The sequence below is a fragment of the Sinocyclocheilus rhinocerous genome, unplaced genomic scaffold (assembly GCF_001515625.1).
Source record: "Sinocyclocheilus rhinocerous isolate Xijiao unplaced genomic scaffold, SAMN03320098_v1.1 scaffold241, whole genome shotgun sequence".
NCBI lineage: Eukaryota > Metazoa > Chordata > Actinopteri > Cypriniformes > Cyprinidae > Sinocyclocheilus > Sinocyclocheilus rhinocerous.
This window is the reverse complement of record NW_015659312.1, coordinates 3,011,288-3,039,016: the sequence shown is the minus strand read 5'-3', so window position 1 is coordinate 3,039,016 and position 27,729 is coordinate 3,011,288. Positions and strand designations below refer to the sequence as shown.

The following is a 27,729-nucleotide window of genomic DNA, read 5'->3' as shown; positions in this document are numbered from 1 at the left end:
TAATTTGCACAAATAAAAAGGAAAACATATTCAGTAAATGATTCAGGACTTCAAATTTCAGATGGTTTTTGGGTGAACTATATGGAGCCCCTAAAGGGACACGATGATGGAAAATATTAAGAGATGGGAAGAATGCTTATTGCATATTAGCATGAAAGCATAAACTACTTTTGCGTATGCTCACAAAAGTTTTGCGTTTCCCAAAAAACTTTGCATTTACTTACATAACCTTTGCATTCCCTCACAAAACTTTTGCGTTGCACGAAAAACCTTCCCCCAAAAAACTTTGCATTTGCTTTCAAAAATTTTCTCAGGGGAACAAAAAACATTTGAAATACGATTTTTCCTCCATCTAATTTTTTTTTTCCATCACTATGTCCCTTTAGGGGCACAACCGAACTATTCCTTTAAGTTCTGTTAAATTAAGGTCACTTCATTTAACTATGTTTTGTTAATTTCATTGTTAGATACTTTCTCAGTAGTTATTCCATTGTATTTTATTTGTTGTTGGAAATGCTCTGACAATAAGATCGTTTTTCATTCCAATAAAACACACAATGAATTTAATAGAAGAGGGAGAAAGAGAGATTTCAGTCTTTCTTGGATTCCAGAATACGGACTGAATTGTTGATTATGTAAGCGCAGGTCACTGTGCCAGTCTGTGCTGTGGTAGGAACAGGAAAGCCAGTGTTTGTTGTATCTGGAGAGCTAAAATGGGACACACGCTTCCACTTCCTGCCTAATTTCCTCTTTGCCTAAGTACAGCTGGGGGATTTTGGCCTGCGATCACCCAAAAAGACAAAACATCAAGCACCAAACCACATTCAGAAGCAAAATATAACTACAATGCTCGAAATTAATAATAATAACTTACACAAAAAACAATAACACTAAAACATTAAAAGAGAGACAAAAGCGGCAAGACACCTTTCGACCTATTTGCTATCACACACACACTTAATTAAATAAGGTTTGTAGCCCATCATGTCCCTTCACTGCGGTAACACAGAACCTCCCGGCCCCATCTTTCTTAAACTTGTCATCTGGAAACACACAGACTGCTCTTTTTAAATTCATTAACCTGATGTCAACTCTCAGGACCCCAGACAACGGTTTAATTTGCAGCCGAGGCATCTCATTGGTCAGCCCTGCTACCTGCTTGATTAAAAGGAAGCACAGATTTCGCTCTCATTCCTTGGTGTCCGTTCTCCTAGATTTTCTGTCTCTCTATAAAAATCAATTTTGTAAAGCAGAGATCATGCATCCCTTCCCTCCAATCAGCACAGACACCATCAAAGTGTGAGTGAGCTGAGTGGGTGAGGTAGCATATGTCTGGCCATGGCTTTATATGTGTGTGTGTGTGTGTGTGTGTGCATGTGTCTAAGAGCAAAGGCTAAATCAGCCTAAAATAGCTGCGACAATGTGGAAACGAATGATCAAAAGACCAATCAGCACAGACACCATCAAAGTGTGAGTGAGCTGAGTGGGTGAGGTAGCATATGTCTGGCCATGGCTTTATATGTGTGTGTGTGTGTGTGTGCATGTGTCTAAGAGCAAAGGCTAAATCAGCCTAAAATAGCTGCGACAATGTGGAAACGAATGGCTGATCAAAAGATGGAAGGAATCAAAGATGAAACACACACATGCTCGCACAAACCCTTAGAGACATTAGACAAGCACAAAATCACATTTCTCAGACCCTAGGAATAATTGGATACATTTGGAGCAATCAGAGAGATACAAAAACAGCCGTAGGTCTGTAGAACTCTTCCATCACACACACACAAACATACACACATTATTATACAGGATTTTTTTTTTTTATCAGACTCCTCAGGCCAAATCTGAGAGATGCAGTGGAAGAAAAATGTGAGCTGTAGTTATTCAGTCATTTACAGGACATCCTACTAGACTGAGTTAGTCCAATGATGCAGCTCACTGCGATTTTACACACATTTTTGGCTGTGTGTGTGTGTGTGTGTTTTGGAGGAATATTTGACGACAGTCTTTCTCTTTTACTTTTCCTCTCCCTCTAAAGCAGAGATAACAGTCAGAGGACACACAGGATCGGTTAGTCATCAGTTCTCAAAGTCATCGTAATCTCAAACAAACACATGCTAAATCCAAATCTCTCTGGCCAGCGCCTTCATCATATCAAAGAACAGAATCAAAACAGCAAATGAAAATACAAAAACAATCAGCTGCTGTCACGGCTGGCTACATAATCCAAAACAGACTACAAAGGGCAATTGTGGACTAATGTCCACACTGGACTAATTTTTACGTTTTTATTTGGTCAAAACTTTGTGTACTTGTGTAAGGCAGCTGAAATAAACTTTCAATCGGTTGTGAAGCCACGTTTTTACCCACAGACCTCTCATGTTTCTGTCAGCATTTTTGAAGAAACTGATATTAAATTGATTAAAAGTGACAGCAAAGACTTTCACATTGTTATACATTTATATTTATATAAATGTATTCAAATAAATGTTGTTCTTTACAAATTTTTATTCACGAAAGAATTCTGAAAAAGTTTCAACATTGATAATAATAATAAATGATACTTGAGCATCAAATCAGCATATTACAGTAGCATGATTTCTAAAGGATCATGTGACACAGGAATAAATTACACAGGAATTATACAAATTACACAGGAATAAATTACATTTGAAAATATATTAAAATAGAAAACAGCTATTTAAATTGTAGTAATATTTGACAATACTACAGTTTACTGTATTTTTGATCAAATAAATACAGCCTTGGTGAGCAAAAGTCTTTATTTTTTAAATAAATAAATACAATTATATATATATATATATATATATATATAAAAATGTACCAACCCCAGACTTTTGAATGGTACTAGACAAGAATTATTGATAACTGATATTAATAATAACACTGTCCCTTCTTCGCACATGATTTTGTCTGCATTTTGCATTGTCTCCAAAACTCTAGTATATAAAGTGACAATTATTTATACATTAATCAAGCTCATGTTTCATTGTATTTATTTATTGTTCACTCTGCGCAGTCAATTATTTTCTCATCCAATGTTTTTAGAAGGCATGTCTCTCTTGACTTCTCAGAAACTTTTTTACCATGCCAATAAAAGCTACCTGAATCTGAGGGAAAGTAAAAAAGGCATATAAAAAGAAAGACCGTCAAACTGTAAAGCAAATATTGTGTTACTGTACCACAGTACAGCTCTCAGCATCAAACACACACACACACAAAAAGTTCCCTCCCAGACAGCAGGAATGCAGTGAAGGAGAAAAGGTCAGTATTGTTCCCAGCTGTGAGCTGTTCCCTTTATGTGACACACAACTATAAAAACAGTGTGTGTTGGCGTGGTTGTGTAAATCTATGCTGACTGTGAGTTTACAGTCTTGACCATATGCTTTTAATGGTTCTGCGCAACTTGCTAATTACAGAAATACAAGCCAAAAACATTTTGCTTGCCACACTGGGGAGGCAAACCAAAAACTCGCAAACAGAGACAAAAGAAACAAGAATAAAAAAAAGGCAAAATTAGAAATTAAGCAATGCATAATTTAGCTGACGAATCTCACAGTGATTATGTTAATCACATAGTAAAACAGTACGCCGAACAGCCAATCAGGTAATCAAGCACACTTTTGAACAGTTAATCATGTTATGAAGGTCAATACAACAACAAATCTGGTTAAGGGGATCATATTCTACAGCAGGGATGTTCAATTAATGATCCAAAAGGTCAAGCCTCTGCATTTCCTTCCCAGTGGAGGTCTTCATACAGAGGACACTAGTTTTTTGGAACAGTTATTAATTTCCTTGTGGACAACAGTAGTACTTCGTAAAAGTAAGTGTAAAAGTACTTGTCAAAACAGTCATCAAAGATATTGGGGTCAAAACAGTGGTGTCTGAAAATATTCCCATTAAAAAATTGTAAAATATTTCATCAGTTGAGCTGATGAATTAGATATGATTATTAAGATCAGCTGTTTAATTAGACTAGTAGTCTATTGTTATTGAACCCCCTTGCAGCATTCTCATTTTCTACAGTGTTCTAACAACAGTAGCAATCTCTCACCACCGTTTCCACGCTACTGTTGTTAAAATAACTCTGTCATCTGACTGAAGCTCTTTTTTAATTAGTAACAGGGTGCTTTACATCTTCAGTGGTGAGAGAAACAATGCACATGCAGCAGAAATGGGGTAAAAGAAGTGCGTCTGAAGCTAGTTAAAAATATAAGAGGAGACAGCAGCCAAAGATCATTACCACCAACAACACTGAGCACTTGTGATGCGTACTGCTCTGTTGTTTTGACATACTGCTTAATGAAACTGTTAAAACCGCAATGGTGCAACTGTTGTCTCGCGCAACTGGAACCAGACCAGTCAATCTTGTTTGATATTTAGTTTCATTATTAATATAATTATTTTAATTTTTAGTTTAGTTTAATTATTAATGGGGTCATATGATGCGATTTCAATTTTTCCTTTTCTTTAGTGTAGCTATTTGTGCTATGTATGTATATGTATAAGATCTGCAGAGTTACAAAGCTCAAAGTCTCCCACAAAAGGATTTATTCTATCTAAAAGAGAAGGCTGATCCAGACCGGGCTAAAACGCCTCATTCAAACACGCCCCCACATCTCCACATCACGATGTGGAAATATTTGCGTAATGCCGCCCAAATGTTCAGCAAAGAAAGAAGCCGTGGTTTCAGGAACCGATCAGCTGCTGTTTTGTTATTAGTTTAAGTATTTGCTATTGACTGTTCAAATGCGGAGTTTTGCGCAGCGCAGAGTATCGCGTTGTGTGTGTGCGTGAGAGAGATACAGGGTCACATCACAGTGGAGTCAGCTTTCTTAATCGCGGCTTGTGTACTGCAAATACATACGAGCATCATCACTGTCTGTCACGCGACTCTGTTCCTCTTTCGGGCTTGAACTGATGGTAAAACTAAGGACATTATGTACTGTCTTTACATTTATGTTGAAAGCTGAAGCTCGCGATTATGGTAAGGGGCGTTACATTTCCAACGCGTGCTTGTGGTGTTCGGCCAATCACAATGCACTGGGTCAGCTGGCCAATCAGAGCAGACTGTGCTTGTCGGAAGGAGGGGCTTTGTAGAAAACTACGTGTTTGAGAGAGGCGGGGCATAGAGGAACTACAATAATGTACAGTATTTGAAAAATAATGTGTTTTTTGAACATTAAAGCATGTCAACATATTCTGTTACACCAAATACACAAAATAATGATCTTTAAAAAAGCATCATATGACCCCTTTAATATTGTGAATTCACTTTTTATTTTTATTTATATATTTTTCATTTTAGTTGAAGTTTTAATTGTGTCTTTGTCATTATTATTATTTTTGTATGTCTAAATATGTCTATATAGTTTTTATTCTTTTTTAGTTCAGTTTCATTTTACTTATTAGTTTTAGTAAAAAAAAAAAAAAACGTACTTATTAGTTTAAGCTTAGTTTTAGTTAACTATAATAAACCTGCTACGTTTTATAAAAATTGCTTGTTTGTTGAACTGTTTTTAATCTGTGGTTTTAATTTTTAAGTTTTAATTCCAGGTTTGAGTTCTGAATGCCACAGTTTCACTGACAAAATGTGAAAACACAAATGTGAAACTCATTTATTGACATAAATCAACCAGATTTCAATTTCATGTTTTGCCAAGTTTTAAAGGACCATGTCTCACACTGAGACTCATCTAGATGACACAATATTGGGACAGTTTATGCAGGGGGGTGTTTGGGAAGAAACAGCCACAACCAGGCACAAATACATGAAGATGTTTGCTCTCTCTCGCTCTCTCTCACACACACACACACACACTTTCCACTTTGGCAGATACATTTTCAGTAGCTTTAATCTTCACTTTCCTTTTTTTTCCTCGCCTAAAAATTAGGAAGTTATTCCACTTCCTTCCTTCCATAGAGATTGAGGTATCTTACTTCTTTGATATCAGATCTCTCTCTCTCTCTCTCTCTCCGGCTCTCGCTCGTCCACCTTTGATATGCAATTAAGAGAAACAGAATAACGTATTCCATTTTACCCCATTCAGAGCAGCAAAACAGTAATTTAGTACACATCACACACACAGCACTTAAGCGCTATGTATGTGTGTGTGTAAGACAAGAGAGAGAGCAGAAGGTCAGGGAAAACATAAAGGTAACCGGGAAAAGGTTTATCTGCTGATGCACAGTAAAGCATATTAACATGTTTGAAGAGCGTTGCTAAGATACTGTCAAATCAGTCCAATCAGAATCTGATACTCCAACCAGACGAAAAACGATCCTTAAAGCCGAAGTGCTTCAGTTTTCCTTCCTCAGTTTATATATGCAGAGACAACAAGAAGTAAATGAACAATTGTTTGTGAATTATTTTATCAGAATACACAGCTAGTCAACTATACGGATGACAAGCTGATCTTGAGTGCATGTAATTTTCTATGCACACTCAGTGGACCCCAACAGCCCAGATCTTACAAGACATGAATTTAACAAGATGATGCACACCTTCTTGATGCATGTCGACATGATCGCATCATGTAGTTGCTGCAGATTTGTCAGTTTGTGTGTGAGGAGAATGAATGAGGGAGACGAGAAGATGGATCCTTCTTCCTCTATTACATGTTTTTGGAGCTGTAGAGTCAACAAAACACATCGGACCATGTGCTCTCATGCAAATATGAGGTCATATTTGCAGAGAAAATCAGAGGCAAACAAACATGATGACTCTTACAGGCTCATACTCACTCTATTCCAGCTGCAGCATACACACCCACACTGCACATTCTCACCCGCTCAAATTCTGTCACATCAACATAGAAAAACACGTGCAAACTTTAAAACAGTTATTTGACTCGTTTTCATGGTTGAAACAAACTGGAATCAAATGCATCAGCTCAAAGGATGCATTTATTTAATCAAAAGTGATAGTAACAACATTCATAATGTTACAAAATCAATTCAGTTCTTCTGGACTTTCTATTCATCAAAGAATCCTGAAAGAATTTATTACAGTGTCCATAAAAACATTAAGCAGCACAACTGTTTTCAACATTGATAATAAGAATTTTTTTCTTGAGCAGCAAATCAGCATATTAGAATGATTTCTGAGGGATCATGTGACACTGAAGACTAGAGTAAAGATGCTGAAAATTCAGCTTTGCCATCACAGGAATGCAATTTAATGTGCCCCCATTATGACATTTTTAAGGTTCCTAACATTGTTTTGGGAGTCTCCTATAATATGTTTACATGCATTCAAGGTAAAAAAAATGCTTTGGTTTTCTAAAATATGCATTTAATATCACCTCTTTTTCCAACGATTCTCAAACGATTTGTTCGAAGCAATTCTAAAATTCAGTCTCTCTAAAACCCTTCTTTCCGTGAGCCTACTCTGCTCTGATTGGTCAGATGACCCAGTCTGTTCTGATTGGTCTACTGCCTACAGCGCGTGACGGAAACGATATGCCCATGGCAATGGTTCCGTATTTTGAACGCTCAGTATCGTTCGGATTCGAATTACTGACGACTCGCTTTGGCTGCTGAGTTGATTCTTTTTTTTGGGAGACAATAATTTTATCGTGTACGTTCGGATTTACAACTTTGCAGATCGTTTACATTCACATACAGCTACATTACACACTGCATGAAAGGCAATATTCGAAATGGCACAATATGGGCACTTTAAAATACATGAAAATAGAATACATTTATTTTAAAATGTAATAATATTTCACAATATTACTTTTTCACTGTATTATTTATTTTCTTATTTTTACAAGGGAAATATGAGCATTCTAAAACAAACAATGCTAACTGCTGAAACTGACACCTCCAAACACACAGAGAGAGTCTCAGTTTAACAATACATCAGATCAATTAAAACAAAAAGAAAGAGGTAGAGGTTTGGCCCTACATAATTACAAAACTCATTAAACACCAATAGACCTGGCATTTTTATCAGACCTGCAGTTCCCTCCAGTGACCCAGTGATTTATCACTCCGCGAGGCACTGCCAGGATGCATATGCAAACGATTTAGTTCATTAAACACACTTGACGTAATGCTTGACGTGCAGCTGTATGCGAGTGTGTGAATATTACGTCTGCTCCGTAGACGTGCTTCTGCTTTACTTGGCTCCGAGATCCTGGGTGACATTATTGTTATGGTGGAATAGTTTCCATGGTCACGCCTTGAAAGAGAGAACATCCAGGGACTTATTAAAACCATAAATATTTAAGGCAAGGCCTTTTGAAAGAAGGTGTGTACACTGCAGAGGGACAAACTCCACATTATTTAGTGCAGTGGGAACGGAGGGGGAACTGTTTGGAGCGATATCACACAGAACAAAAAAGCGTCACAAATACACGCACACACACAAACGTCCTTTTCTTTGCTTTCTCAAGGACGAATGTGACATCTTCTCTACACATCTCTCCTTTTCTCTGTCTCACCTCAGTGAACTTAATATTGCAAAGCGTAACAGAAATAGAAGCTATATTACGTACTGTGAAAAATACACACATCCACACACTCACAGTAATCTGACCTCTACAACACAAATATTAGCAGTTAATATTTGACGTGGCAAGCGCTTAGAGGATGAAAGGTGTTTAAAAAACACTTAGGGTGGATGATTGCGACACATCAAACAATTCACCACATACTACGTAGTTCACAGTCCAGTGGCTTGTGCAAATGTAACTATGAGTTTGGACATGACTTCGCGAAAAGGCTCAGTGAAAACATGTACTACAATACTAAATAGCTATTTAATTTTATTAAAATTTTCTGTAATACTTTTTATTTCCAGTGTTCTTGTTGCACATATTACTATAATTACGTAACTGTATGCTACTGTTCAAAAGTTAGAGGTCAGTAAGATTTTTTTAAATGTTTTTGAAAGTCTCTTATGCTCACCAAGGCTGCATTAATTTGATCAAAATACAGAAAAAACAGCAACATTGTGAAATATAATTACAATTAAAAAGAGCACTTTTCTATTTTAATAGACTTTAAAATGTAGTTTATATTTAGTTAACTTTTTATAGAAATCTTTTGTAACATTATAAATGGAATTACTCTTTTTATCAATTTATTGCATCCTTGTTGAATGAAAATATTAAATTCTTATAAAGTAAAATGGAATCTTACTGACCCCAAATTTCTGAATAATTGTGTAATAATTTTGATGAGCAGAAATTCATATCCCGTAACTCTGCAAAACAACAAACCATACAAACTCTATACATACATGCATGGTGCTGTTTTTTTTCTAATTGTTTAAGCAACTTTATTAATTATATATGGTTTATAAACATTATTTTAAACATTATGCACTTTTTTCAAAGATAGTCGTGTTATTTTATTACGCTTTGAAGAAACGTGCATAATATTTTGCTCGATGCGCCCTCTTGTAGCCTCAGGAGAGAAGCCAAAAGCTTTTTTCCCCCCTAACTGAAATTATGCCTTTTAAATTAGAATATAATTCGAATATTGATCATATTTAAGTGGAAAATTCGAATTTAGTTTTTCAGTCATTTTGACAGCCCTACTTTACTATTATTCTATAATGTGAAAAACTGTAATAACATAGAAAGAGTAGGTGTGTCCAAACGTTTGACTGCTAGTACAACGTACAATTAGTACAGTGTGCCCAAATGCTGCTTAATCTTCACATTTACAAAACCAAAGATGGAAAACAGCTGAAAAGAGAGCTGACCACATCCTGCTTTAAGAAGAAGAGTTCAGCACTTTCATTCTCACTCAGATTTCAACCAGTTTCCCCTCGACCCTTTGGTTTACTAAGTTTGCGCATTACATATGTTCTTAGTTAGAGTTAGAAGATCATATTCGTGTGAAGGTGATAGTTGTGGCTGTGATGCTGTGTGTGTGTGAAGTTAGGTCATGACTGTGACTATGTAATTGACACACTCTTATCTTTTAATTGAAAATGTTGATTCTATTGCTTCAAACAGAGCTGAGAAAAAAATACCACTCCGGTAATTAATCTGAGGGGCAGAAAATAAACACATTTCACGGATCAATGTTTACATTTCACTCCCTGCCATACACACATTTTACTCGGCAAAAAGCACACACACACACACTCACTCCACGATATGTCTATCAGTTTCTCTAAAGTCAAAAAGCCAAACACCAGCCCTCACAGCTCAAAACATAAGCTCCATTTCAAAATATTCATTTGGTCAGTTACAGGCATAAAATTGATCTATTAAACAAAAACAAACTCACTTTAAAGGAAGCAATCATAAATAAGCAGACACTCACCCCTCGAGACGCACGTCCGGTAAAGAGCGGTTGAGTGCAATCATCTCACTGGCCATCAGGTTAAACTGGTTTATCTTAAACATTTCCTTCATCCTCTCCTGTTGGTCTTTAGCGATAACCACTGGCTTTCCCATCTCCCCTGGGCCGTCATGAGGCCTTTGAACCACAGCTGGAACACAAACACACATGGATTCGAGATTGTTCCCTTGGCTTTCGATTGAGTAAGTATGGGCGTTTCTCCAACTATTGCCAATTTTGGGCCCGGTGGACTTTTAGACAATAAACCCATCATGCTCTCACTAGTTTATTTCATCTGTCCAAAAGTGGATTCATCACAGGAGAATTTTGTTATTTTTGGCATTTATTAATGAAAACCCACAACACACAGTAGCACTTCCACCACATCACAAATTATGTTTTCTGTGATGGAAATGACAGTGCTGCAAATGACATTTTGAACATTTTTATAATAATATACTAGAGTCATTTGTCTTTCTAAGGATATTTTGCACAGCTCACATTTTATGTAATACACATAATGAAATATTACTGTCACACTTTAGCAAAATTGGAAATGGCACAATAAAAATATCCTGTTCCAAAGGGATATTTATGTTGATTTTTACATATCACGTTTCATATTTCATCCCAGTCACGCTCTTCAGTGACACTGTACTCTCATTGTCAAACAAGTACGCAAACTAAAAAAACAAAACAATAATCATAATATTTGTGCTAGAATTGTTCAGAATGTTGAAAATGCAACCACAAATGTGTAAAAGTAATCCCATCCAAAAGAAATGTTTTTGTTTACATAATATATGTATGTGTGCTGTGCATATTTATTATGTATATATAAATGCACACACATGCATGTATATATTTCAGAAAAATATGTTATGTTTATATATTAAATATATTTTTTAAATATAAATTATATGAATATAAATACAGACATGTTAATACATGTAAATATTTTCAAAATATATACTGTATGTGTGTGTATTTATATATACATAATAAATATACTCAGAACACACACATATATTATGCCAACAAAATCTTTTATTTTGGATGCGATTAATTGCGATTAATCGTTTGACAGCACTAAAAAGTACATACAAACTTTTATATACATCCTGCCCACCGAAAATAATTTGTGGCCTAGATGTCTGTGCACAATTGTTTATTGTGCCGTGTGTGTGTGAAGTGTGTGTTTTTGTGGATTTTGTGTGGGTAGATAAGCACTGAGCTTTGATCATTAATTCAAAAAGCATGCTTTGGTGAGATTAAGGTCAGATTTGCAACAGTGTGAGATTACATCTGCTCTAAGAGGCAAACTGCCTGTTTTTAAGCCCTGTGTCGCACGTTTGCGTACACTGTGTGTGTATGTACGGGTGAGCTGCATGCGTGTTGAGGGGGCAGGATTTAGCTGTTCGGACTGAGTGCATTACAAGGCAACTTTGTCCTGTTTCCCTGCTCAGCAAAATCCAATGACTTTCCTGAGGGATTCTGGGGGGTGAAAATCGTATAATCATCACTAAGGACACAAGCACAAGCAGCAGAAAATGTGCTTTATTAATGTGGTGAGCAGATTATTTTAGGGTTATTGTTCTATGAGATGATGGCCAAAGTAAAGCAGCTCATGAGTGACCAACAGAGAACAAACCGTGACCTGACTGGGGGCGGGGGGCTGTAGAGGGGTCAGTTAGTGACAAAAGAAAGCTTTATGAGACGATATGCTTTCACACTGCATCGCCATCCACATGCTTTTTCTCTGTGACTGTTCCTTACGAATTCTAGATCTTCTTTCTGCTCCTTTTTATAGTCTCTAAAGCAGCGGTTCCCGACTGGTTTTGCTTTCAGATTCATATTTTACCTTTATATTGAGATTAATCACTAATATAATTGTTTAACTTATAAAAACTCAACTAAATGTCCTTAAAATCAAATATTGTCATTTATCATTATTACAATGGAATAAAAAAACAAAAACCATAGCGTTTGATTGTCATTGACATAAACTACATAAAAAATAGGAAGCATTTTCTTCTCCATTTATATGCTAAGCTGAATTGATTTATTTGCATTTAGCTTTGTTTTTCACCTACTGCCCATGACTACATCAGAACAGATCAGAATGGACCCACCAGTTGATAACCACTGCTCTAGATTTCTTCCATTCTTCGTTCTCTCCATCCTCTAAGCTAAGCACAGCTGGAATGTGGTTGTATCCTTCAGATGATGTACAGTCAATACAGCTCTAAAATGATCAGATTATATTTCTACACTCTTTTCCTCTCCCACAGAAATATACACAGTTCAATACCTGCCCGTATTTCACAATATAACACCATCAGACACATACATCTAGTGGAAATAGTCTTTATACTTTTGTGTGTGTTGTCGAGTGTTTCCTGTATCAGCTGTATGTGTGTTTGGAGTTATTTAGCTACAGTATACTTTGGGGATAAAACTGTCCCAAGAGGCTAGATAAATCTGACAAAACCTCCTTTTAGGACCATCCAGTCTTCAAATTGGAAAAAAGATTCAGACAGTAAATAATAGGGTTGTGAATCGAGAAACAGTTTTTATTTAGAGACGTTTTCATTTTCTCCACAATAACCAGAGATGAATACTGGTCATATCGACTTGAAATAAAGAACAAGATCTGTTACTGTGTTACGATGCAGCTACTTAAGCTTCAGCCTTGAATTGGTATAATTAGTGATTCATAATGTGTAACATAATGTAATGTGTAGTTAAACATACTCACTAAACAGTTTTATATAATAAATAGTACTTTAAAAATGATATGAAAAATAGCAGTGGATTTGCTTAGTATTTTTAGTTTTAATATTTTATAAATAAACCACCACTGGCTCTGCACCCCTTTACCTAAATTCATTACTTCAGAGTTATGTGCCCTCTAGAAGCTTGCGTTCTGCAAGTGAACAACGCATTATTGTGCCATCTCAAAGAGGCACAAAATCACTTTCACAGACTTTTTCATTAACTGTTCCCTCCTGGTGGAATGACCTGCCCAACTCAATCCGAGCAGCTGAGTCCTTAGCCATCTTCAAGAAACGACTAAAAACACATCTGTTCCACCTTTATTTGACCCTCTAACTCTAACACTTTCTATTCTATTTTAATTCTTCTTTATCTATTTATCTTTTTTTTATTAAAAAAAAAAAAAACTAGTGGCAAAAACAAAAGTGTTGCGTTTATAATTTTGTTCAGTGTACAAACAAGATCAATGATCAATTATTTGGTACTTCCTCAAAAGCAAGAATATGCATTACCAAATGCATACCAAATTCTGATTTAGAATCAGAATCTTTAAATGAATTATGACTCCCATCCCTTAAAAAATAATGTATTTATAGTAATTGTAAAAATGCAAGTTATTTTAGAGGTAAGGTTTGGATTTCATGTCAGTCAGCTTTTTATAAACTGTAAAAACAACACAAGTCTATTCCTATGTATGTCCTTATTTTTATATTAAACGTGTGTATATTTTATTTGTCGATTCTTGTGTTGACCAAATATTAAAAAAAGACTGATTATATAAAAAGAGAATAAACAAAAATAGGAAAAGAAAAAAAAAAACAGGAAAATCTGGCAAAACCTGTACTGAGAAGGCCGCTTACAAAGAATTTATCATTGCAACTTAAATTTTTTTTTTATTATTACAATTATTGTTACAACAATATAAAAAAAATAAAGTTTGAACAATATTTCATGAAGAAAACATTTCAGAAGTAAAATGGCCAAAATGTGTCTGTAAATTGAAGTGTTAGGGCGTATTTATTATTAAACCGAAAACTATGTGATAACTATACGATATACAGCACAACTGTATGTAGGCATGTACTCACTCTCTCTCCCCGGCAATCCTCTATCTTTTTTGTCGTCACATTTGTTGCATTCGCTGAAGTAGAGGAGGATGAACATGTCTAGCATCACCCACACCAGAGAGGTGGCCAGCACCACCTTACAGTACGCAAACTTCCTCATCTTCACACCTGAAACACACAAAACACACACAGTGTGTTACACGCAAACACAGGTACAAGCAAACACTTGAGAAGCTGCCAGCGATATTTCACACCTACAACGAGACACCGTGGGTTAAACCATACAGAAGACAGTTACACCTTACTGTATGTATGACAGCTGGTTTTCAACACCATACTCAAGAAATTCATATATTACATCTATACAAGCCTCAAAGTTGTGAGTAAGAGTTTATTGTAGACATGCCTGCTACCGGAAAAAGTTACAAACACAGACACTTTATCATCTTCACACCAAAATAAAGCACTACAGGTTTTCCAAAGAGACCTTAGAGTGGACATATTCTCACATCCTTTCCCCTGAAGTCCAGGGATACAGTAATGGTTTCTTGCACCAAAAAAGCCTCTCTGCCCTTCGGAAAGAAATATCGTAGAACATCATTAAAAAAAAAGAATGTTTTGCTACCATATATTTATGACATCTTTAAATGACCTCTGTTATGACTGGCTGAACTCTTTGCATGTGATACAAGGATCAACATCACCGCTAAATTACTAAACACTAAATAGCCTTCGATATGTAAACATGGGCACATATAACACATGACACAGTCGTGGCCTAATGGTTAGAGAGTCGGACTTGTAACCCAAAGGTCGCGGGTCTCAGTACCGGCAGGAATTGTAGATGAGGGAGTAAATTAACAGCGCTCTCTTCCACCTTCAATAGCCACGACTGAGGTGCCCTTGAGCAAGGCACCGAACCCCCAATTGCTCCCTGGGCACTGCGCAGAAATGGCTGCCCGCTGCCCACTGCTCGGGGTGTGTGTTCACGGTGTGTGTGTGTGTGTGTGTGTGTGTGTTCAATATTCACTGCTGTGTGTGTGTGCACTTGGATGGGTTAAATTGCAGAGCACAAATTCCAAGTATGGGACACCACTTTCATTTTCACTTAAACATATGTTAATATATTCAAGAAAACATAATCACGAATTACCTATCTTTACAGCTTAATTTCCAAAAAGGGTCTTGGCGGACTGGCTGGGAAGCTCTGCATTGTGAACATGAGTATTTCTCCATAGTACATCAAGCTATTTTTATATCAAAAGAGCAAGAAAATCTATTTTTCTATGATTTTCCATGACCTCTGTTAAGAGCAAACATCTCAAGCAATGAAAGGTGAATACTAATAAGACACTTGACTATGGTAGTCGCACTATACCACATTAGCAGATGATTTAGAGAGATTATTCCAAAAACTGTTCAAACAGAATCCTAGATTTGACCTTTGACTTAACAGGGGGTGAAAATTCCATTCTTTAACAGGGTTTCTTTAATCCAGCCATCTGGCTTCATTAATGAACTGGAAATGAATCTTTTATTAGCCAACTAGGAATGCAATGAGAAAAGAGGAGAGATGAGGAAGACATGAAAGGGAAGGAAGGATGATGTTCCTATGGGAGGTGAGCAGCATGTGATATGCTTTGATAAAGGAGAGGTCACTGTAACATAATTACACGGCATCACGGATCACACCCTGAGGCTCCAGTGAATCGTTATGCAATCAGACAAGCCCTAAAAATTCAAAACCAATTTGTAGAACATAATCCTTCACTACAAATACTTCATTCACCCCGAGCCCAGAGAGTAAATGTGTTTGTAAAAGTAGGGGATATATACTGCATGTCCAAAAGGAAGCCGTTTCACCCAAAGTTCACCCAAAAAATTAATGTCATTCCAAATCTGTATGACATTCTTGTGTGGAAGACAAGACAAGATACTTTGAAGAAGGTTTCAAATGTTTTTGTCATTGGGGTCTAAAATAACATTGAACATTGAATGGACAGAATAAACCACTGGCATTTTCAAAATATTGTCTTTTGTCATCCACAGAAGAAAGAACGTCATACAGGTCTGGAACAACATTTATATATTCCAGTCCATTACATGGAGGCTGCCCAGCATGCTGCAGTTGACAAAAAACAAACCTGAAAGCTGCTCCTCTGTGACTCCATCTTTCTCTCCAGAGTGCAGTACCAAACTTCTGTCATTGTCCCCGTCCAACTGTACCTATAGAGTTCTTTGAAGTGTGTTTGTGTGTGTGTCTCTTTGTGCGCTGCATAAGGGAAGAGGGAATCTGCTTAGACAGCCATTTTAAAGGGAACAGCAAGCCATCAAAAGACAAAAAGAAACATTGGCCACTGTCATCCCGTCACTCTTTGTATTTTCTGACCCACACAGGCATCAGGAACACACTTTTATATGATTCACAATAGCGAGAACACTCTTAGGAAACAGTGCCATTTGTTTAGTATGTGTCCCCATGACTTGCTAATGATATAATTAACAGTATAGTGAACTCTTCTTAGATCTAAAGCAAAATTAATGGTACAGTGGGTACGGAAAGTATTCAGACCCCCTAACAATTCTGTGTTTTTCTGTCAATATGGGGTGCTGTGTGTACATTAATGAGGAAAAAAAATTAACTTAAATGATTTTAGCAAATGGCTGCAATATAACAAAGAGTGAAAAATTTAAGGGGGTCTGAATACTTTCCGTACCCACTGTATATATAAATATATATACTAAAAAAAAATTTTTTTGAGAAAAATGTTTTTCTCTTTTTTATTGGAATACCATTCGATTTACATCTCCCCTTTTAAATCATTACATTTTAATGGGACATAAACATTAAAAAAGGAAAAAATTTCTTTCACCAAAATGTTCTTAATAAGTTACTATTGCCGTTTTGCAAGGCTTTAAAAAACACTGTATATGTGTCTCTTATGCTCACCAGGGCTGCATTTATATGATCACATATACAGTAAAAACAAAAATATTGTGAAATTTCATTACAATTTAAAATACCAGTTTTCTCTTTTAACATATTTTAAAATGTAATTTATTCTTTTGATGGCAAAGCTGAATTTTCAACATCTTTACTCCAGGCTTCAGTGTCACATGATCCTTCAGAAATCATTATAATATACTGATTTGGCGCTCAAGAAACATTTCTCATTATTGTCAATGAAAACAGTTGTGTCGCTGAATATTTTTGTGGAAACTGTGATACATTTTTTCCCCTGCTAATGTATGCAGGTGCAACCATTAAAAGATATTTAAATGACTTAAAATGTAATGTCAAACAGAATGGAGCAGCATGGTGTTAGAGCAGTCAAAAGCTTGCCAAAAACCTCTGGCATCTGATGTCTCTGAGGGGGTCTCACCAGCAGTCAGAGAGAGTGTGTGTGTGTTGAGCTCAAGGTTATGACTGGCACAGCAGTAACACCACTGCTCTGGTGGCCCTCGTCCATCACAGTGGCAACGGCAAAGGCTCCTGCCCACGCTAGCTGGGCCAGACATTCATCACTGTGACAACACACACACACCTGAGTGAGCACAGGCCTGAGAGATGAAAACAGACACACATATCCCTAGTGCATCGGCTCAAAATGGCAAAGTCTGACATCACAAATACAAACATAGTCTGAATGAGATTGTTTATGTCATCTAGAAACCTAAGAGGACAGGGCAGGTTACACAACAGAATGAGAATGTGAATGCTGCTGACTTGAGTGACTTGGAACATAGATATGACAGACATACACACTCCTTTGGAGTGTGGTTTGTGTATGTGCAGTGTGTAACATTCAGCAAAAGCCCTATGAAGTTACAGTATTAGATAAAGAAAATAAAGTTGTGTCCTACTCCGGTGTTCTGGGCCCTTTCAAGGATGAAGTACACTGTAAAAAATATTTTTTCGAAGTTGTAAAATATTCATACATTTGACAAGAAAACTTATTTCAGTCTTTCTGCTTGAAAATGTCATCTTTAATTCTGTTACTTTCAGTTCCTTTGTAATTATTTGTGAAATTTACTAGCAATTTCTGAGTGAAAACTGTTTCAAAGTAAACCCTACAACATATTTTGTTTTTGCTGGACTTATTGAAGTTTGCAAGCATCAAATCTATTTACATAATTAAATAAGACATATCCATCACATATCCAGTGCATGAGGATGATTTCATATTTACCTAAAAAAAAAGTTTTTATCATCTTATTATCATCTAAGTGGGTAGTTCTAAGTTAGAAAAAGCTGTAATGCTTTTCAGACTTTATGCCAATAGGTCAAAAGTCCAGATACATGAGATTACAGCAACAAGAGGCTGCATCAAATAAGAATTTTCTGCCATTTGGCAATTTAAAAAACAATTAATAATTCAAAATGCATTACAACAGGTTAAATATGACGTAGCTGTGCACATGTTCAGGACATATAAGAATAACTGCATCACAGGCACAGACCTTTACTATTCTGTCTGCTCTCTGATGTCATAAATAAAAGGCAAAAATGCCCAAAATAATGAAAATAATAAAATAAATAAATGAACTGGTCTACTGGGGTTTCTCCACTTTAGAAACATTAACCACAGTAAAGGGTGCTAATAGGGATTACAAGTGAAGGACCGGGGAGAAAATTCAATTTCAGCCCACAAAAACAAACTGGGGGAAAGACACAGGATTTAGAGAGAGAAATTAGTAATTCCAGTGAAACCATTCATGGGAAATTGCTCATTAAACTGTGTGACTAGATCACAGTACAGCAATGACTAATGTTTTTCACATTGTGAGAGAAAACAAAAAGCCAAGAGTCTGTGATACTGTGCTTAGCAAAATTGAGTTTTGTGTAGCTCTAAACTATAGCGAATAAACTGTGTCTGAATAAATTTTGGTTTGACTGTATCTATTTGATAAATGAAGTTAACCAACTAACATTATACATACTCTTTTGGTTTCTGTACCCAATATTTAAAAAAGGTACAAATGCAATAAAAATATCGGTATCGGCAGGTACCAAAAATAAAAGTATCGGTATCGGGCGAGTACTGGAAAAAGTGGTATCGGTGCATCCCTACTAAATATCACATAAAAATACCAAGCATTACATGTCACTATGCATAAAAATGACAAACAACATTCTAATACCTAAACTCTGTACAAAACAATTTGAATAAAATCTCTCTTCACCATCCTGTTCTCTTATGCACAGTCCTGTTGTCCCATTCACCGATATGTGCAAAACACACTTCCTTGGACAAATACCATTGTCTTATAAGCACTGGACAGTAATTGTTTCTCAGGATGACGTATGTAAAAGAACATTTGCGTGACTCTGTGATAAAGCTTGTGTGTCCGGATGGCAATTTGGTCATGTGAGGACATTGTGATGCAATTTTATTCATACAATACATACGCACAGCATGTAAATACAGACAATTCGGACACAATTTAAAGTACCACATGACACTGGCCTTTAAAAAAAAACGTAGCTAAACTCAGCCAAATAATTTCACACACATTACCGATTCAGACCGCAATAAAATCTCTAATAGGTCTGTTAACGCTGACATGACAGTATGTCTCCATGTAAAACAATTATTCGATTGGGACTGTAGAGTATAATATTACTTGCTCAATGCAAGTATTGCACCTGCAAAGTTCACACACAACACAATCGGCAAATATCAGAATGGGACTGTGATTGTTCTTTTATGGTTCTGAGTTTCACTTCCTGTGTTACTTCCTGCAAGGGATTCTTAACGTGCTTTCATGTCATGCAATATTCACACTGTTATCTGATCCTGAGACATATGGACAAGCACACCACCTGTGTGTCACATACGGGGGGGGGATTCCTGTTCAACACGCCACACACAAACAGGAATATGAGATAGCCTTTGGTCACACAAACAAATTCACAACATGAAACATGAGAGAAACAGACAGACATGTGGGGGAAAGAAAGGGACACAGAAAGAGAACGAGTGAAAGAGAAAGAACAGTTGCATGCTAAAGCAGAGAGCCTCTTAACAGCTCTGGCTGGCAGGAAAACAGATGGGCGCAGAATCCCGCTCGCACCCCTGGTCGCATCACGCACACACATCGAGATGTGAGACGGGAGGGTAATTAACTTTCTTTGGCTGTTGCCGTCTGTTAGAGAAAAGCAAATTAAACCCCTACAGCATCTCCTTCTTCCTATTCACGGTCCCTCCATCTTTCTCTCTACGCCTCCACTTCCGTTATCTCCCGTTCAAAATGTTTCAGTAAAGTTCTCCTATTTCAGACACAAACTAGCACAACGGAGAAAAGAGAAAATGTCACTCGATATTATGATATCTATGAAAGTGCCTATATCCCCTCTCATGCACTTTTTATACCAAATATACATAAAAAACAGACAGAATGATCTGAAAAGACGAGAGAGAGAGAGAGAGAGAGAGAGAGAGAGAGAGAGATAGATAGATAGATAGATAGATAGATAGATAAAGAACAACAGATATAATGACAGAAGATTGAATGATAGAATGACAGATAGAGAGAATGAAGAATGATAGCTTGAATGACAGACATTATGACAGACATAGAGACAAAGATATAAACATTGCTTACATTACATGCCTATTACTTTTTTTTAATTAATTGCAAATTAATGTGTGTGTGTGTGTGTATACATATACTGTATATTTGACATTGTAAATATGCACATCTGTCCCTCACAGCAACATTTTTCTTTAATTCGTGAAAATTTCAATATGACATCTATACTTACTACAGTCAAGAGTCCTTTTGCACATTCGTGCAGGTCTTGACTTCAGTACGACATTGAATTATGCATATTAGATTAGTCCATCCCAAACAGCAGTCAGATAAATGAATTACAAGGTTGATGCCATTACAGTACGACTGGGTCATAAAAATCGAATGAGCTACGCTTTATCAGATTTCAACTCAACATGCGTGCTAACCGCAAGAGCGCACATCCACGCCGCACTAAAGAACAGCGTGCATGCAGCGGCCAAACGCTCTGAGCAGGGGGTACTAAAGACATCGGAAACAGCTCTATTTTTGTCTGACTGAAGTGTGCATATGATCCATGTGTGATGTGATTCATGTCTTTTTCAATTGGTTTGCTTGTCAGTTCAGGTTAAATATGTATCATGCGCACTGAGGGATCATATCACAAGATCTAGTTATTGGCCCTCTACAGTAAGAAGGGCCATATAGTATAGAGATAGAGGACTTTTTTTTTTTTTTCTTCAAATTTTTACTTTAGCTTTCACATTTTTTAGTGGCAGTGAATTCAGAGATGCTCCTTCTAAGAGAGTTAAGTTCCATGGCAGTTATAGTGACTTAGAACTGCCTGCTGTGAGCAATGATTCTGCTATTTTGCATAATCTGCATGTCTATGATAGTTGTGCCATACAAATTGTACATATTTAGCCTGTCTACTGAAGAGCTGTGTATTCTTGGATTTAGTCTTGGCTATTTTATAATTGTTTGTCAATGTGCACATACAGATGTGTCGCATCGTTTCATGAGCATTGTGTTTTTGAAATTGTGTATCAAGATTGGTTCAAATGTTAAATGTGACCCTGGACCACAATATTTGGCCGAGATACAACTATTTGAAAATCTGGAATCTGAGGGTGCAAAAAAATCTAAATACTGAGAAAATCGCCTTTAAAGTTGTCCAAATGAAGTTCTTAGCAATGCATATTACTAATCAAAAATTAAGTTTTGATATATTTACGGTAGGAAATTTCCAAAATATCTTCATGGAACATGATCTTTACTTAATATCCTAATGATTTTTGGCATAAAAGAAAAATCGATAATTTTAACCCATACAATGTTTTTTTGGCTATTGCTAAAAATATACCCCAGCGACTTAAGACTGGTTTTGTGGTCCAGGGTCACAAATGTTCTTCTAACTGGAAAGAAACTCATTAAACTATCTTTCTTATTCATACAGAGCCTTGGCAAGAAACTCCCTCAGTGTCAATACTGTACTAAATACATTGGCATTTAACACACTACATACAATTAACACTACCACTCAAAAGGGCTTTTCCTGCTGCAAAGTGCGCACTTCACACATCATAGTTTGCATTGCGGGATTTTTCAAATTTAGGGTTTAAACACTCACAGTTAACACTTCACTGATTGTGGGTGTGCATGTAGATGTGCATAGCACAGCAGTGCAGTTGTGACACACACGATTACTACATTTCACTGACTTCCGTTTAGGCATCTTCCAGAGGAACAAAAGGCAGTCAGGTTTATGGGGAAGGTCAGGTACATCAGAACCTGCTGAGTGTGTCACATGTTTAACTATCTTCAACAGGATTTGAAATGAAAATAAAAGCTTCTTGTTGCTGGTGTGAAAAAGCATGGTGTCAATCAATTGAGTCCCTGCCAGCATCAAATTTCAGTGTTTCTCCAGAAACATCAATCTTGAAAAATGAGGAATTACAATGAATTACATTTAGCATTGTTTCTCAAGAAAGACACTATGCTTTCATCAAACACTCAATAAAAATCACATCTTACTTGGTACCAGGAACACTGTCAAGATTATCTAACCAAATACAATGAATTAATTTCATTAATCAAATCTTTTTTATGAAATAACAACGGTTTAAAAAAAAAGTGTAATGTGTCTGATGCACATCTGAAGGACCAGTTATGGCCTTTCACCTTAGATTTCTGTAACGGTTTTTATTCCAAAAATATCTTACATTTGCTAAAACATATCCCTCTCATACATACTGTTCCTTCTAAAGCACTACATAGCAACAAAAACCACTACATCCCAAACACCAGTAGCACTTCAAACAATCATTTTGCATAAGTGAGGATGAAAAGATTTATTGGGATAGATGTGCAAAGTGGGCTGACTGCTTCAGTGACAAGAGTCGAAATAAGCCTGTACTAAAATTGTAGCTCTAAAATAAAAAATATATTGTAAATAAATTGTAACTAATATATTTTCTATGTACGAAGCAATGTTTAAAGAAATGTATAGTTTTGTTCAGCAAGGACACATTCGATGCACCAACAGTAACAGTAAAGACATTTACAGTGTCACAAACATTTCTATTTATATATTAATATATATTATTCTATTAATAAATGCTGTTTTTTAAACTTTCTATTCATCAAAGAAACCTGAAAAAGAACCTATTTCTTGAGCACCCAATCAGCATATTAAAATGATTAGACAGATGGGAGTAATGGCTGCTGTTATTTCAGCTTTGCCATAACAGAAATAAATTGCATCTTAAAATATAGTTATTTTACATTGTAGTAATGTATTTTATAACATTACTGTTTTACTATATTTTTTAATCAAATAAATGCAGCCTTGGTGAGCATAAGAGACTTCTTCACCAAACTTCTGAATTGTGGGGTAGTTCATACATATCAGCAAAAACACTTCATGAAAGGTGACATTTTCTTTTCTGGCTAGCACAAACTCCAATTATCAACAATTCACAGAACTGTTTCTAAAAAGAGAGAACAATTAGCACAAAGAGGCCTGTAACAGACATTTAAATACACAACTGAATAAAGCTCACAGAAATGTCAGAAACACAAGCTACCTACTGTGAAAAACAAAAGACTGATATGGACAGATTCCACGAGTAAGAGAGAGAGAGTAGGAGAGACATGTTTGTTTCCTGTAATGATAATTCATCACGTATTCAGAAGAGGTGTTATAAAATGTTCAAGATGTGGAGGTTTATGACTATGTATGGGTGTGTGTAGTGATAAAACATCAAAGAAAAAATCCAACTCGGAGCGGGACGGAGCTGCCAGACTTAGTTTCATAATTAACACAAGCGAGATACGCTCCTGCATAATGAACACTCTGTGAATGACAGCAAAAGAATCGCGGCTGTTTAACAGACCCAAACCAGTTATCAGTCTCCTACTGACTCCTGCAGAGCACGTCCAGCTCCTGCTCTATAGAGACATTCAAGCCAGTGTAAAACTTCTGCTATCAGCCATGAGTGGAAGTCATTTCTGTCTGGACTATTCATATTTGCTTTTTGTGGTTCACATATTACATACCATGACAAGGCATAAGTGTGTGACAGTAGCTCGGCTGCTTTAAAAATAGCGTAGCTTTTACGATAGGAATCTACTTTAGCCAACGAGCAGCGTTGTAGTACGACAAAACACTACAACGCTAGTTGTATTTTAATGTATTGGCTATGTAGTAGGGTTGGGCCGATAGACGATGCCATCGTCCATCGCCGATGGCTGATAGACATCACAATGTTGCGCCGGCATCGTGATCCCCCCACCCCCTTTTTTGAAAGCACGATCGTTTTTTAGTTTCACTTTCACTTTCGAGATTCGCGATCGCACGTACTCTGTTTATACTATGGAGCGCACTACTTACAACATATTTTACAAGATTATATGTTTGTCAGTGGTACTGAGGATCTGCAAATCATTCGCCATCGTCCTCAGTCATCTCTCAGTCTACACCGGACGTGACAGTTGTCGTGTCGCGCCGCATCAGCTAAAGACTGTCTACACTGGACGCGACAATATCAAAAACAAAAATTACACACACACACACACACACACACACAAAAGTACGTAAAGGGACATTTAAGAGGGTTTATTCTCCAAATAACTCTAATTTCATGTTGCAGAAAAATGTGTTTAAAAATTGTGCTTTGTCTCTTGTTCTTGTTCAAAGTTACCTTCCTGTTTATTTTATTGATATATCTGTATTTGCATTTTGAATGTAATTTGGCAATTAAATACATTAAATGGGTTTAGTTTTCACAATTATTAATGTATGCAATTTCAGCAAAAGAAAAGAAAACAAATTAGTTGTTTACTCTAAGAGATCTATCTTATTATCTCTTGATTATTTAGTATTGCTCTTTAATAAAGAAAAATGACTTCTTATACGATTACTCGATTAATCGATGGAATAATCTGTAGAATACTCGATTACTAAACTAATCGATAGCTACAGCCCTACAGTGTAGACAGCATCACTGATTATAATGAGTTCTATTGACTGATCTATATATAATTAATCTCTATTATAGATCAGTGGTTCTATAGTATTTTGTCGCGCCGCCGATGTCATCGTCCATCGCGATGTTTCACTGTAGACATCGCCCAACACTACTATGTAGCTATGTGAAAGAGAGCTGTGGCAATAATCAAACACTCTCTTTTATGTGTAAAGAACTGTGCATTTGGACACATGAATTATAAGTGTACATACCTGACTACTTGACTTTTTAAAAGAAATCTCTTATGCTCACCAAGGCTACACTGTAAAAAAATTCCTCCTACTTCAAACTTAATTTCAGTTGCTGCTTTAAATTTTAAGTATAATCAAATTGGCTGTACAAGTTAATTCAAGTTGAAAATTAATTTGATGAGTTAAAGTAGTGGAAAAATATATGCTGACTTGACTTACTGATCCTATCTTTTTTTTTTTTTTTTTACATTGTACATTTATTTGATTCAAAATACAGTATAAATATTTGTTAAACTGTAATTTTTTTTCTTATGATGGCAAAGCTAAATTTTCAGCATCATTACTCCAGTCTTCAGTGTCACATCAGGGCTCGCAAAATCGCTAGCCCGACGTCCCGGGGCTACTGTGTTTTCCAGTCGGGCTACCTAAATGTATCACCGCCCTGCCCGACGGGCTATCTTGAATAGTGATATAAAATTCCTAACTTGATTCGCGTTGTTCACCCGCTTGTCGGGGTGAAACGGATCGTAGTTAGACGATTTAAACATTCAAGCGTTTTAAAACATTCGCGCGCATTCGGAGCTAACGCGCTGGTTTCTGCGCGCACTCATTTAAAGTGCGCACAGAGAGCCGCGTTTCAGACAATGCGCATACACAGAATTGATTCCTCTTTCGCATATCCTTGCTTCTGAATAAACACATATACACAAAATTATCTCAGAATAATTGTCTCTGCAAGTATTCTCGTAAACACAGTAGGTTATGTCATAAGTGAACGTAAACCGTGGAGAAACAAATCTCCTGTGCATCATTATATTGGATTTGTGCATTCAGTCTTAAAGGGGCAGCAGCCTATAAATACCTGCTGTTCAATTAGTGCCACCTGCTGTCAGAGAGTGACATTTGCGTCTCATTCACAAAGCTAAAATCAGACCATTCTGTTCTTGAATAACAACTGTTTTTGATCCAATTAACATGTATTTAGCATCTTTTTTGGATAGTAATTCAAATGCAGTGGTTGCCTCTGATTTTAGCACAGGCAAAGCCTTTGTTTATATGAAGAGATTTCTTTTAGTTGTATAATTTTTTATTTGATTTGGGATTTGTTTTAAAATTTCAAGTTAGTTTTATTATTTAACATTTCAATTTCACAAAGAAATATGCAGAATTTTGTCTGAGAAATAATAAAAGGACACCTTTTCATTTATAATTTTTATTAAATCTCATTTTGTAAAAAAATAAATATATAAATAAATTGTAAGAAAATTGTATCGTGTAATCTGTATCGTGAATTTTATCGCATCGTAAGTTCAGTGAATCGTTACATCCCTATATGCTACTAGTTTTTGCTGATCAAGCTGATCTGTCCAAAGTAAAGTTCAGCCGATGTCTTTTTTTATTCGGACTAGTTAAATTAATTTTGGGCTACCAAAACCTGAAGAATGCCTGCCCGAAGGGTTACCAGGGATTTTGAAATTTTGCAAGCCCTGCACATGATCCTACAGAAATCATTCTAATATGCTGATCTGCTGCTCAAGAAACATTTCTTATTATTATCAATGTTGAAAACAGTTGTGATTCTTGTTTCAGCATTCTTTGATGAACAGAAATCTTGCTGAATAAAAGTATTCATTTCTTTTAATTGAATTTGATGATTTTAATAAATGATTAATGATTCATTGTGAATCATTAACTACACATTGTCATTGTCAAGTCTCACAAACCTTGTTTAATTTCGAAATGAACAGAGTGATCATAATTTGCAGTTATGTAAGTCTGAGTTTGTCATACTGATTCAAATCGGTAACTCGTGAGTTCTTGAGACTTTCTGAATGACTCATTAACCACCTCATAAGAGTCCTTTGTTTGGGGAATACTGGTTGCTATGTATGTTTTGTTTATTTGCTTGCAGCTCAATAGAAAAATATGTTTTCTTGACGTTATTTTAGTAGGACAGTTTCTTTACACATCCATTTCAGACTGCAAGCTTACAGTTTAGATAACCACTGGTGTGTGTGTATGTGTGTGTGTGTGTGTGTACCTACTTAACCATATGTTGGGGACAAATTTGTACCCAAAAGTGAACTAAACCTGAAAAAAATCTCCAAAAAACTCCCTTTGGGTATGTCTTTATTATTAAAACTGGTATAAAGTTAATAAAGCAAACATACATTTTTTTTTTAATTGTTAGGATTAGCTTATAAAATCTATAACTATCTGTATATAAAAAGAATAGAAGTCTATGTAATGTCCCCATTTAGACCGCTAAGTACACGTGTGTGTGTGTGTGTCTGTGTGTGTGTGTGTGTGTGTGTGTGTGTGTGT

At 36.2% G+C, this 27,729-nt stretch overlaps 1 protein-coding gene across 3 annotated transcripts in view; it reads right to left on the bottom strand.

Annotated features, from left to right (window-relative positions):
- LOC107723435 (polypeptide N-acetylgalactosaminyltransferase 1) overlaps positions 1 to 27,729 on the bottom strand; it is a 119,240-nt gene that overhangs the window by 23,192 nt on the left and 68,319 nt on the right. Inside the window, exons 1-3 of one of the 3 annotated variants that reach the window (XM_016532046.1) lie at positions 16,316 to 16,370; positions 14,193 to 14,339; positions 10,312 to 10,480 (exon numbers count right to left, since the gene is read on the bottom strand). In XM_016532046.1, coding sequence (XP_016387532.1) covers positions 10,312 to 10,480; positions 14,193 to 14,331 — 308 coding nt within the window. In that variant the 5' untranslated portion in view covers positions 14,332 to 14,339; positions 16,316 to 16,370. Of the gene's footprint in view, positions 1 to 6,528; positions 6,655 to 10,311; positions 10,481 to 14,192; positions 14,340 to 16,315; positions 16,371 to 27,729 lie in introns of those variants that run through there. The other 2 variants (XM_016532045.1, XM_016532047.1) reach the window with 2 other exon arrangements.